The sequence below is a fragment of the Epinephelus fuscoguttatus genome, linkage group LG16, assembly GCF_011397635.1.
Source record: "Epinephelus fuscoguttatus linkage group LG16, E.fuscoguttatus.final_Chr_v1".
NCBI classification, from domain to species: Eukaryota; Metazoa; Chordata; class Actinopteri; order Perciformes; family Serranidae; genus Epinephelus; species Epinephelus fuscoguttatus.
In genome coordinates, this window is record NC_064767.1 from 23,437,784 (window position 1) to 23,451,384 (window position 13,601).

Consider the following 13,601-nt stretch of genomic DNA (forward strand, 5'->3'; position numbering starts at 1 on the left):
GCTCATTATTCAGACAACATCTGCCACAACTCCATTTGTGCTGAGAGCCGCTCCGGCACATGTTGATTGGTGGACACATGACCCTTTTTTTTTTTTCCTCCTCCTTTCTAATTCCCCCTTATGTCAGCATGGCCCATATGACTTCACTTCTAAGCCATCTCCTGCATCCTGACACAATCACTCACTTTTCTACTTTTTTTTTTTCTTTCACTGACTGAGGGAACGGGGAGGGGAAGAGATACGCACCAGCTTTTCTACTTCATATAAAAAAACAAATGAAAAAAAAAAAACGTAAACCAGCAGGCAGCAACAGCTCCCACTCTGATGACATCACACTAGGCTGAAATAGATACACATTTTCCTTTTTTCTTTCTCTATGCCCTCTGTTGGCTCCTCGTGGACGGTTGCTGTGAACCCTGCAGATATTCTTAATTACTGTGGAATGCTGAGGGAGGCACAGGTCCCAGGTAATTTAACACCGACGGCTCTGCCAAGTGCATGAAGGCGCTTTTTATGTCCAGTGACCGGGGATAGGAGAAGAAAGGAGAATAGGGGAGATAATCAAAGGAATTTATTTTTGTTTCCTGGATTGTCTACACCACAGTAGCTCCGTGAGGGGCTAAACAATCCCAACTTCTTTGTCCAGATCTGCACGCATGAGAGGAGACGGAAAGGGGACGCTGGCAGAGATAAATAAGCAGCTGAGATCTGGTGGGGTTTTAAAATGGGGATGTTCAGCCACTGAAACCTGAAGACGTTTTAAATATTCAGGCTTTTGTATGTATGAATACAAATTACACTTCTAGTCATCTTCCTGGCTGCTGCAGATCCCTTTGTCCCCACTGTCCCATATATCTTTGATACTATGTGAACTTTACATAAATTGTTAATGCCACGTTTAATGTAAGCATACAACAACACAACAGCTAAACACACAGGGAGAAAGATGTGCTCTCTGAGCATTGTCAAATCTTACTACTGATAAATAATCTTTAAATCAAATATTTTACCGTTGTTCTTTTTGTAACTTTACAGAAAATGAAAGAAAAATAGGGAGAGCGCTTCCTGGATTATTAACTGACTTGTTTGCATGGATTCTGAAATACAATAACATTCCTCATCAATTAAATGTGCTAATTATTTTCATTATTAATCCATTAATCTTTTGAAATAAAAATGCCTGAAAAAAGTGACAAATGTCAACAGTCCGAAAGCCAAAGATATTCGATTCAACATCAGAGAAGACTAAGAAAACCAGCAAACTGTTACAAACTTAGAAGCCAAAAATCCTGGGAATTTTTGCTTTAGGAATTACTTTGATAAATAAATGATCATGTCTGTTGCTGATGCATTTTCTGCCAACTAGATTGAATACTTGTTAAGATCGATTCAGCTGTTACCCAGCAAACCAAGCTGACTGATGTATTCAAAGACAGGTTTTGTTTCAACTTTATGGTGGGGGTGCTACCCCAGGACATTTTGAGCATCAAACACTTTGTTTCCAGCATTTTGGTGAAGATTTATGCACCAGTTTTCTCCATTTCTGCATCGATTTATAGTGTAAATGTCTTCAGTGTTGTCAAAATGACATCATATTTACTATAAAAGAGATAAAGTCAGCTGATTGACTGAGGAGCCAGGGGTCTGAGACAACTTTCTACTGTTAATTAAGGGATTTTCATGTCACTGTGACTAAATGTGCTGTGAGACTGTACAGAGTATTGTCTCCAAACTTGTCTTCTGGCCTTCAGGTGCAGTTGAGGACTGCTTTAACACTTGAGAATCAGGTCTGCACTGGAAACAAAGACTAGAAACCTCTGATGAATAGCAAACTCACCATAATCGCCTTACAGCCAAACAATGAGCACTCTACCTCTATAGCAACTGTCCCACACATGTCTCATGTTTCACTTTAAAAACAGTGTATCACTGCTATGTGGCAGTGAGTCAGCAACACTACGTCGTCACAGTGACACTTTTTGCCCTCGTTTACTTCAATGAACTGCGTTAGCTGCAATATGATTCAGACGATAGAAACTCCTTTCCAAGTGTGCAAGAGACACTGATGTAATGTCTGAGAGAAAAGACGCCCACGCCAGCCCCCAGTGGCGTTGAGTCACCAGAGCTGCCCTTTAAGGTACACATAAAGATATACATACACCAGGACTCCCCTCAGCCGGGCTGCTGCAAACCTCATGTGAAAAACGAGAGTAAACACATGAAGTCAGGCATGTCTCCTTCAAAACTTGACCTAAAATGGTAAGAGCACATGAAAGAGACGAATCCAAAGCGCTGTCTTTCTCTGTTTATTTCTCTCCCAACAGCTGCCAATAAAGCCCACTTACCTACAGAAACAAGATCCACTGAACATAAAACACAATATGACACAATCATCTATGTTTTCATGCTGCAGCTAAATAAAGAGTCAAGCTTTGCTTTGTTTTCGGCAGTTTTTCCTCCTCATGCTAAGCATTGGTACGAGTGAGTACAAAGGGGGCTTTCCAGCAGCAGCTGAGGCTGGATATGCCCTCTCAACACGGACTGATGACAGGACAAAGAGGGGGTAAAAACATGCACCATGACAACGCTGCTCAGCAACAATTTGAATCAATCACTTTTTTAATAGTTTCCCTGAGAGGCCTTTAAACCAAACTGACACCCTCCTGCCCCTGCGACCCGATGATATTTTAATCCATGTATCTCGACTGGAGGTTTGGACGGAGCCCTCCTGCGGGTGTGCAGCACCCCGTTAATTGCAAAAACAAAAATCCCTTGACCTACATCTTAGGACTGATCTGTGTCATTTGCCTATACCCGGCTGTTTACATTGTTTTATCATAATACTATCTAATACTATAAATTACCCACCTCTAAATATAGGTTAATCCTCTTTTGGACATCTCTACAGGAATTTATAGGCTTTTAAAATATTTTGCATCTGTCTGTGAATCTTACTAATGGCTACCCCTTTGTGCTATCCCTCACTGAAACTGACAAAGGCCTTTACATTTTCAGAGACAACATGGGGAGTTAAAGGAATTAAGACAGACCATTAGGACAATTAGGACGCTGTGGGTGGGTGTGTTTGTTGTTGTTTGCAATTACTTAAACTAAATTTACTTAGTCCAAGCATTTATAATACAATAGACAAAAGCATAATAACATAATCGAAAGCATTTGGGACAATAATGTTAGCATTAGCAATAGCATTCAGGCTGATTTGTACCAGGGATGGGTGCAATTTATCTACTTGTCATATAATAATATACACAATATTTTTTTGGACAATATTTAAGATTATAGATTAAATTGTGCTCAATTTTGGCTGAGTTTTCTGTTACTATTAGACTAGTCAAGTAGTCCAAGTTTAAACTACAATCTACAATCTACACTAGTGTGTGTCTTCATATTACCACAAGCCCTAATAGACACTCAGCCCAGCAGTGAATACTATAAAGGTTTTAGGACATACTAATAACTACTAAGCATCACCGTACTAACCGGTGTCTATGTCAAGATGGTCACATTAACACCAGGCTACTCTAAGCTTAGAGCCTGACATAATGTCTGACGGTGAAGGTTCAGGCGTAGCAATAATATCGATGTTAAGAGATCAGACGCAGGCCCAGCTTCATTATTGAGACCATTGAATCAAGTGACGCCCTGCTGGCGACCACCTGGCTGTGACAGTCCATTCCTCCTGCACCATCACTGTGTATGGGCCACAGCTCCTTTGTTAACACCAGATGCCCTTAATGAACCAGCAGTCCCCAGAGGATTGCCATGTATAGAGCGAGAGTGCTCAGGGCCTGTTGGTTCTATGCCCTGGTGCAAGGTTTTTGTGGATAGACAGCATCTAAAATACTAATTGTAAGTTTTTGAAATATATGTGAAACCCAGGAGAGAATAAAGCTTTGAGCATGTAGCTTTTAACCGAGATTAAGTCATAGTAATAATAAAAGCAGCATTTGTCAGTCACTGCCACTGTGAATACATTTGTCACACTGATCACAATCTGGATAAAAATAAAAAAGATTATGATAAGACTTCTCTATCTGCATATCACATGTATGCAAGTTCCATTTTCTACTGTTTAATTTTTCAAAAAAGGTTTTTCTCAAGTGAGCTTCAGTTTCACTGTATGTAACCAAAATGTCAGACCATACGTGTCAGTAATTATGTTTGTGCAACATATTCACTCTAATTAAACGTTGCTGTGAAAAACAGTTAGTCAGACAAAATAAAGACATTTAATGACATCGCCTTTGGCTCTCAGATATTGTGATGGACATTTTTAACTGTTTTTTAAATGTTATATAAGAAAAACGATTAATTGCGAAAATAATCAGCCAATTAGTCAGTTGTGTAAATAATTGTTTGCAGTAAATACTGCTGATGCTAAAAAAAGGCAATAACAAGGGTAGAGGCTGCTGTGATTTTATCATGCATGTCTACATGTTAACCTTATTCAAAGGAGCTCTGTGTGACATTCAGAGCACTAACATAACAGCAAAAAATTATTGTCATGTAAAGATATAGTGGAGTAATGGCGTCCTGAGCAGAGAATGATGTCACGGTCCCTCTGTGTGTTGTAATCTGAGCTTCTCTGTTTGTTGTTGACCGTCCGACCGCACTTGCATGTGATTTCAGTGTGTGTATCCCACTGGCTAACTCATTGCCACCGTCCTGCTCACAGCAACTTGAATAGCACACTTTTTGTATTAGGGAAACACCCAAAAGGTTATTGTAGTCAGTGAAGCACATTCTTGTTTCTTGCTAGTTGCCAACTCAGCTACCTCCATGTTGAGAGCCATGTGCAGACAATCTCTGAATCACAGATATACTCTGAACATCATATAGAGCTCCTTCAACCAGTCAAATTAAGTGAAATTCCATGTTTAGGTCTAAACAATAAAATAAATGTTAAATCTGGGATACCTTACCTTGAAAGCCTCCAGCTGTTGGTTGATGACGTCCGTCTCCATGCCAACAGCCTCCTGCGACGCCTCCTTGTCCACAGCTCTGCAAAGTTTATCTTCTGCTTGGTGTAGTTTATTGTACAACTCCTCCAGTTTGGTGAGAGTGCTCTGCACCTGCACCTCTCTGCCTTTAGCCCTGTCCAGCAGTTTACCACACTGCTTACTCAGAGCGTCCAAGTCTCTCTTCAGGCCCAACAGGTCAGGTGAGGATTCCGTCTCCAGCATCTTCTTACAGCTGTCTCCAGCGTTGGCCGTGTTGGCTATCAGCTCTTGCAGCTTGGCCACAAAGCTCTGAATTCTGTCTTGCTGTTCTTTAAGTGTTGCCAAGTCCAGATCCACAGGAGCCATGCTGTCCAGTTCATCATCCAGGTCTGTGAAACGGGTGAACATCTCACGGATGTTGTTTTGGAACTGCCCGATACCCTGCAGCTTACCCTCCAAGACTTGGCACGTGTCCTCTAGTTTCTTGTCAAGGGTGCTGTAGTCTGTTTCCATGCTGTCAGCCTGCAGTAGGAGGTCTGTCACCCCGTCAGCATCTGGGACATCAACCACAAGGTCTCTGGCCAAGGTCTTCAGGTGCTCTATTTGGTTCTGCACTCCCTCTAAACTCTTATGTTGAGCTTTCATGTTGGTCAGGTTCTTGTTGCTGTGTGCCTGCACTCCCTGTGATTCATAGGTATCCACCTGCTTCTTAGCTCCCTCAAGCTGACCCTTTGCCTCTTTGTAGGTATCATTAAATTCCTTAACAGTGTGTGAGATCTTCTCCAGGGACTCCCTCTTGCTCTGCAGACCTTCCACTATATTGTCCACTCTTTTACAAATGCTAGCCGTCTCCTCTTTGATGGCGTCAGTGTCTGCGTTGGCCACGTCAAGGAGGCTATCTGCAGCCGTGTTGAGCTGCTCTACCATCCCTCTGTGTTTGTCCACATCCTTCTGGAGAGCTTTCACCTGAGAAATGGAGCTCTCCACTGCAACAGGATCGACAGTGAGTTTGACTCGGCCCTCGCTAGCTTCACACTCTTGAATCCAAGAGCTGAGCTTCTCTGCGTGCTCCTGATACTTCAGGGATTTCTGCAGAGCAGTCTGGAGTTTGTCAGCTTGCTCTGCGGAGCTCTTCTTCACCTCCTCCCAGTTGGAGGAAAGTGTAGTAAGCTGACCTTGTAGTGCCAACTTCTCTGCACCGTTAGTATTCTGCAGAAGCATCTCGCCTTCCCCTGTGATTTTGTTGTAAGTTTCTTCATGTTCGCTGAGAGCCTTTTGGAGCTTACTGTGCTCCTCCAGGGATTGTTGCAGGACGTCCACTTTGGCAGAGATGGGCTGGGGCTTAGACTGGTCTTGGAGCTTCTCACCCAGCCACGACTGGAAGTCTTTGGAGGTCTGATGGAACTGCTGAGAGCTGGCGAAGGTTGAGTTGAGCTGCTCGATCCGTTTTGCTACAACAGAGAAATGTGACAATTAGCAAGTTAAATGCTTCAATACCGCTCATGCAAAAAGTGGAACCAAAGGGTAGCTGGGATATTGTTGCAGGTGACCTTTCATTCTACATGTCTGAAATAATTTAGTGGACAATTTCAGTTAACTATACCAGATGCCAAATTTTTTGACAAAGAAAATATAGCCATGGTTTGATTCCCCCTGGAGAGCAAATGTGATTACTACAATTTAGCCTGCTGCGAAGTTGTTGTCATAGCATGAATATATTTTAGTGTGATTCAACACAAATAGAATGATGCTTTCTTTCCAAACATTACAACACTGCATTATTAGGTTAAGTTTAAAAGCCAACCTGCTTTCTCTTCCAACTGTTTGAAAGGCTTGCTGACACTCTCCAGCTGCCTGGCCAGGTCTGCTTTGAGATAGTCCTCAGTCACCATCGCTGTGAGCTCTGCATTAATGGCCTCAGCCTCCTTCAGCTTCTTCCTCTCTTCTCTCAGTTGCGCTGAGATGTTCTGGACGTCCTCCAGCTGCTTCTTCACAGCATCGGGCTGGGTGCTTTGGCCCTGGTGGTTGGTGAGCTGATTCTCCAGCTGAGTGGCAGTCTGACTGACACTCCTCAGCAACTCTTGAAACTTGCCCGTCTTCACCACGGCCTGGTCGATGAGGCTGTCTCGCTGGTCAAGCTGTCCTGTGAGGCCTTGCCATTTCTGGGTGACGGCACCGAGCTGCTCCCTCACCAGCTTCCCACTCGAGGGGTCCTGGTTGCCTGAGGAGCTCAGGATGGCAGAGGCAGCTTCCTCGAGTTGCTCGTATTGAGGTTTGCGGCTCTTAAATTCGTTCTGGAGGATCTGGAAGGCACAAATCAGTCAAGATGAACATTATTTCAGAAAGCCATAGGATATTCTGGTTCTTAAAGGGACAGTTCACCCCAAAATCAAAAACAGATTTTTTTCTCTTACCTGTAGTGCCATTTGTCAACCTAGATTGCTTTTGTGTGAGTTGCCGAGTGTTGGAAATATCGGCTGTAGAGATGTCTGCCTTCTTTTGAATATAATGGAACTAGATGGCACTCGGCTTGTGGTGCTCAAAGCACCAAAAAATACATTTGAAAAACTCAACAGCAATGTCTCTTTCCAGAGATCATGACCCAGTTACCCAAAAAAATCCACAGACCTTGTGAAAAGTTTCATGTAGGAGCTTTTTTCTTTTTTTTACCAAGCTACATTTGCCAACAGTATCAGCGCGCAGAAAGAAGTGTGCATCTACTCATGAACAAGAGGCTCGTGCTTGTGACGGCACAAGATGTAAGTATTAATGGCTTTCCTCAGTTGAGCTGTAACATTAGCTAGCTCAGTGGTGCTAGGTGAGCTGGCAGTATATGCACGCTTCCTTCTGCGCGATGATATGGTTGGTGGGTGTAGTTCGGCAGTACAAAACTGCTTAAAACAAGGTCTGTGGCTCATCTTGAGTAACCAGGTCATGATTTCTGTGAAGAGACATTGCTGTTTTTCAAATGTATTTTTTAGTGCTTGGAGCACCACAAGCCAAGTGCTGTCTAATTCCATTATATTGGAGAGCAGACAGACATCTCTACGGTCGATATCTCCAACACTCGGCAACTCACATCAAAACATTCTCGATAAATAGCACCATATGTAAGAGGAAAAATATTTCTTTTTGATTTTGGGGATACACAAGCCTCAGGTTATCCAACAACATGCACTATGCTTACCTGAACTTGTTGCTTCTGCATCTTAAGCATGTTGGGGTCTATGGAGAGGGGTCCGAGGACACTCATCATAAGCTCCTTCTCTGAGAGCCACTGACCAAGCTGCAGCTCAGTTGTTTGGAAGATGTCCAGGTTCTTGTTGGACTGCTCCAGGTGCTGCTTCCTCTCCTCTACAGAGCCGCTGATATCAGCCCAAGCAGCATCTGAACAGGGGGCAGAACAATCACACCAGTCTATATTAGTCAGCAAAACAGCACCTTTCTATCCACTGTCCTACTGTTCTGACAGCAAACCTGCCACTGTGCAGGACTTGGCATTATGAACGTGTTAATTTAACTGCTGTGGCAGAGAGCAGGTACTGAGACACGTTCTGTTGACATGTGCTGCATGTATGTTGTGGGTGGATGACTACATGAACACTACTGTACTAATACAGCTGGTCTAATGTCTCATATCATATATGTCATTTTGTAAAAGCCTTTACTCAAAGGCCAGTGCCATAATGAGATACATTTTTCATCAGCGGGATTCAGCATACCTCTGACAGTTTCAGTGACATAAATTACACAGGGCCAGCTGGAGCCAACACCTTGGTGCATACCTATTTCTGCCAGCATCTGCTTCCACTTTGCTGCCTCAGGGGAATTCGAATGAGTCTTAATCAAGTTGAGGAGCGTCTCTCTCAGCTTCTGGAGCTGCTCCTGCTTCTGCTTCATGTCATCCTCAAATGCCTGAGAGAATCAAAGAAATTATAAGCGCTCAATCTTGTGATTCCCAACTTAAGTGTCATATGACTATCTCATTCACAGCAGAACAAATGGTTGCGGTTTCAGAAGAGAGTTAAACAGACTACTGTACCTTCTGCTGTTCAAGCTGTGTTTTCACTGAATCTTTCTCTGTAGCTGCTTTGTTCCAGGATGCTGCAGTCTTTTTCATGTCTTTCAGCCAAGTCATCATGTTGTCCGTCTCCTTTTGGGCCTCTTTCACCTCCTGCACAGAACCACTCAGCTCTGCCGCTCGACTCTTCAGCGTTTCTCCCAGGCTCGCGTAACCCTCGTTGACGAATGACGTGTTCTGCTGAATTATCATCAGCTCTGAAGACATTAAACGTAATTCAATCATTTCTTACCAGGGGTTTATAGTCAGAGTGTCATCATGAGGTTATCATAACAGTTAGGCACACGTAATATAGTAGCTCTGTGGTACAGTATGTTCAGAATATGAGTGAGGAAAGTAGCAGCATTTGTGGAAATCATCAGCTTTTATTACAGTAAATGATGAGTTCAATAAAATACTGGGACTCATTCAAGAGCCGCTCATATGAACAGATGTAGGTAAGTCGCACATATAAGTGACTTAAGAGAACTTGTGCATTTGCCAATACGAGTTGTACAAGTCATGCACAAGTCATGTTAGTCTGACTTTCTCTGCAGGGGGGAAAACTGTTGTTTGACTGAAGAATTATAATGCCTTAATAAGAATAAATTTCAAGTTTAAATAATAATGAAATCAACAAAAATGGACATTTAAAAATAAAAAAAAACTTCATATAAAATTAATATTTTGTTTCCTGCATCAATGTGATGTGCATGATGTACTGCTACAAGTATGTATTTTGGCACAACAACTTCTGCAGGTCATCAGTGTCACACTAATGAACTGCGCTCACACTCCAACAGCTGTCTCAGAATCCTTAAGCAGGTTATTGTCCAGGTGAGCATCCTCTGCTGCATCGATTATAACAGAGTGTATTCTCAGGAACATCTGCATGACCGCCCTAAGATATATTTGTGAATGAAACCTGCCAAAAAATGGAGCAAAACTTGGAGTCCTGTATACTAGATATTTAGGGGCATTGAGTTTGCATATAATCAAATCTTAGCGACATCCATCTCGTCATAAACAGGTGGCATTCATCAGTTTAAAACGATTTTGTGCAGCTACGAGCTGTTCTGTTGATCCCATTTGGAACAAGCCTCACAGCACAAAGCAAGAGAGGTATCAATGAATGTTCTTGCAAGTGGCCTAACGAATATAGCTCCTATCTAATCTAATTATATGTCCTCCCTGTGTGTGTAAAGGGATGTTTGGCCCTTTAAATGTCGATTAATTTTTGAAAAAGCTCGATGGAAAATGATGAAATAACTTACTCCCTATGGAGCTGAGGTTTCATTGCTCAGTTGGGACACAGTAATATATTTGTTAGCTGTTCTGTAACTGTATTACTCATAATCTGAACATGCTGTTTCAGTCATCTCCAACAGTTGCTATTTGTTTGACACAGAGGCACCACAGCCATAGCAGAGTTTTCAAAAACCAGCCATTATACCTAAACAGCTCACCACAAACATTTAATTTCCACAGCAGCATCCACACACACACTTGTTTACCTTTATTGGTTAGGTAGGAATGGCTCGCTGGACCACCACCATTAGTAAGAGCTGATGCAAAGACATAAAGACAAAGCTTGTGTAAAGGACAGGCAGACTGTCTAGGATTGTTGGCACAAGATCTTTCCATGACCTCTAATGGTTAGTGAGTCTACAGTACTCAGAAGTGCGCCCAAACACCATGCTTCCCATTCCAGCCAATGATTCAAACACATGAGGTTAGGTGTGCTGATGTTTACCTGATTTGTTCGGGGTCTTTGTCTTGGCAGGGGATGTGAGGAACGTCATGAGGCTGCATAGCTCTGATCCTTTACTGTTCAGGTCTTGGACAGCGGGATCTTTGGATGTCCACTCGTCTAACAAACCCTGAATAACCAGACAAGTAAATGGAGCGTTCCATTTATAACACATAAAAGCAAAAGTTGATGTTTAAAAATTCACATGAGAGATGTGTGAAAAAAAATTATAATTAAGTTCCTTTAATATTTTTGGCTTTTCACACTGGATTTAGGATCTACTTCTGTGATCTTTCTGTAACATCTTAGTCTCTGCTGGACAACATAGTGTTTCACTCCCAGATCTGTCCTGTATAAATACATACCATCCATCTGTCATTAGCTGGCAGAGAAAGCAAGGCTGGGATGTTGGGGAGTTAAGGGAGGATGGGCCTCTAATCTATAAAAGCACACTTACATTTATCTATTGCAAAACACACAGACTCCTCCACTGTGCCAGGTGCAAAGTGTAACACCAATGACTTCTGTTCCAGCACTTAAAGTGCAGTTAGACATAATATATATGGGAATAACCACGATATTGTAACCCTAGTTCTGTTAGCACAGGCGGAGCCCTCTAATGGACTCTATGGGTAATTCTCTCCTCCAATCACGAGCATGCATTTGCCTACTGTAATGTGCATGAACACAGCCAGCCAATTAGGCAAGGCAAGGCTTGTTTATCTAAATAGCACATTTCATACCAACCCACTTTGGCAACCCAAAATTTATTATAGCCCAATCACAAAGCACGCCTCAGTTTCAGTTTGATCTATGAAGTCCAATAACATAAATCACAATTAGCCTTAGAGGGCAGCACACAACACTCCTTTGTCCCTGTACCCTCATAGCTGATAAGGAGAAAGTCCCTGCAAAAAATCCCTTTAAGGAGGAAAAAAATCAGGGCGTGCCCACACGAATATGTGTGGAACCCACAGTGTATATAGGAGCCATATGTCCTGTCATCACCCTACATCCTCCTCAGTGAACAGCATAGGAACGCCAGGTCCCCTTTGTACAGGGCTTCACCAGTGCTAATAGAACTAGGGTTACAGGATCATAACCTTAGTTCTATCTCACACAGGCTCCGCCCTCTACTGGACTATATGAAGAGTGGGTGGAGCCTGATGGATGACATAACATCAGCCCAGTCACACTAATTCTGACCAGCTAATGGTTAGTCGCCATGCAGAAAGCTGATCAGTGGTGTGACGACCCCTTCCATTCTGCCTGTTATCTGCTGTTTATGTTTGCAGATGCTGGTGGGTGGAGCTGGGAGGGTCATCTGGTCATACCTGCCCATCTGGATGGGGCTCCCAGAGGGCATAAAGGTACTGCCTTCCTAGTCAGTCACTCTCTCTCTGTGAATGCGTGCTTGTGATTGGAGGAGAGTACTACCAATAGAGTCCAGCAGATATCATGTGTGAGATAGAACTGGAAAAGACTTTCTGTTTATCTCCTGACTCACATTGACTATCTGCAGGTCCTTTTCCAGACTCTTCACGCTGCAGCTCGGCTGAACCGCAGGCACTTTCTCATTGGTCTGCTCCAGCCACTTGGTGAGAGCGCTGGCTGCAGATCTGAACTCTTCCAGCTGGTCCTGACAGGATGATACCTCCTCTTCCCTGTGGTAGACAAGAATCAGTCATATCATGCATCCATCTATACAGTATACAAACACAACTGTTAAGGAAAGGGGATGTTTAAGTGGAGATACAAAGACCTTTTTTTAACCCTCCCCCGTCCGAACTTACTTTTCTTTGACGGTGTCTGTGAATGTGCTGAAAATATTCGAGAGACTGTCCATCTTGCTCTGGATCTGGGCTTTGTTTCCATCTGGGCTTATTTCAGACAGCTCCTTGGACAGGGTCTGCAGCTTCTCCAGATCACTGGCATGTTCAGCCATCTCAGCTTTAGTGGTCTACAGTGAAATATATAATTGTCAGTCATTCTTTGCAGCATAAAATACATTTTTGGATGAAAACATCGCATTGGTTGCGCTACAGTTACCTGCATTAGCTGAGACAGTTCACTGAAAGTTTTCCCCGGCCCGTCTGTCTCGTGCAGATCTTGCGAACGCTTCACGACAAACTGCTGAACTTTATCTGCGACGTTCTCAAACTCTTCCACCTTGTCCTTCAGCTGCTCCAGCTGGGAGACTTTTTGCTTATGCTTGTCACATGCATCAGAGAATCGTTGGGAAAGAACGTCCATCTTAGACTGTAGAAGCGCAGCAGCGGCGGGATCTGCCGTCTCCACAAACTTCTTCACCTTGGCTTTCATGGCTGAGATGCTGCTCTGTCGACTTGCTATGTCCTGCTCTAACGCCTTGAAAACACAGGAGGGAAAACTGTTTTAAAAGCTAAATAAAGTGAATATGGTAAAAAAGAATGAACCACTGAATGCATAAAATAATAGATACAGGATCTAGTTAGTGGACGGCTGACACGCTGACAGGAATACATACCACTTCTTTGCTGAGGATGTCTCCAATGGATGCAGAGTCCAGGGGAATTTGTCCTTTCTCTTTCACACTGGCCTCCACTCCCTCCATCCATCCCATCATCTCATCCAAACCATCCTGGACACTCATGGAGCGAGTCAGGGTGATTTGCAGCTTCTCATTTCGATCACTTACAGACTTGGACAGGTTGTCGTAGCGCTCGACAATGTCGTCTATAACGCAGGAAAACAGATCGGGTTGTGTTTAAAACTGAACAATTTCTCATTGTTTGGGGACACATTGTGAGATAAACATTTCAAATCAAAGCAGAAACTCATTTGACATTTA

General features: G+C 43.1%; 1 protein-coding gene across 4 annotated transcripts in view; it reads right to left on the reverse strand.

The window, feature by feature from the left end:
• Positions 1-13,601, reverse strand: part of dst (dystonin) — a 132,630-nt gene that overhangs the window by 37,621 nt on the left and 81,408 nt on the right. For all 4 annotated transcript variants that reach the window (XM_049600887.1, XM_049600886.1, XM_049600889.1 and 1 more), the window contains 11 exons: positions 13,278-13,486; positions 12,821-13,138; positions 12,565-12,731; positions 12,279-12,435; positions 10,775-10,901; positions 10,536-10,586; positions 9,004-9,239; positions 8,747-8,876; positions 8,149-8,348; positions 6,766-7,264; positions 4,944-6,412 (listed from right to left, as the gene is read on the reverse strand). In XM_049600887.1, coding sequence (XP_049456844.1) covers positions 4,944-6,412; positions 6,766-7,264; positions 8,149-8,348; positions 8,747-8,876; positions 9,004-9,239; positions 10,536-10,586; positions 10,775-10,901; positions 12,279-12,435; positions 12,565-12,731; positions 12,821-13,138; positions 13,278-13,486 — 3,563 coding nt within the window. The remainder of the gene's footprint in view (positions 1-4,943; positions 6,413-6,765; positions 7,265-8,148; positions 8,349-8,746; positions 8,877-9,003; positions 9,240-10,535; positions 10,587-10,774; positions 10,902-12,278; positions 12,436-12,564; positions 12,732-12,820; positions 13,139-13,277; positions 13,487-13,601) is intronic.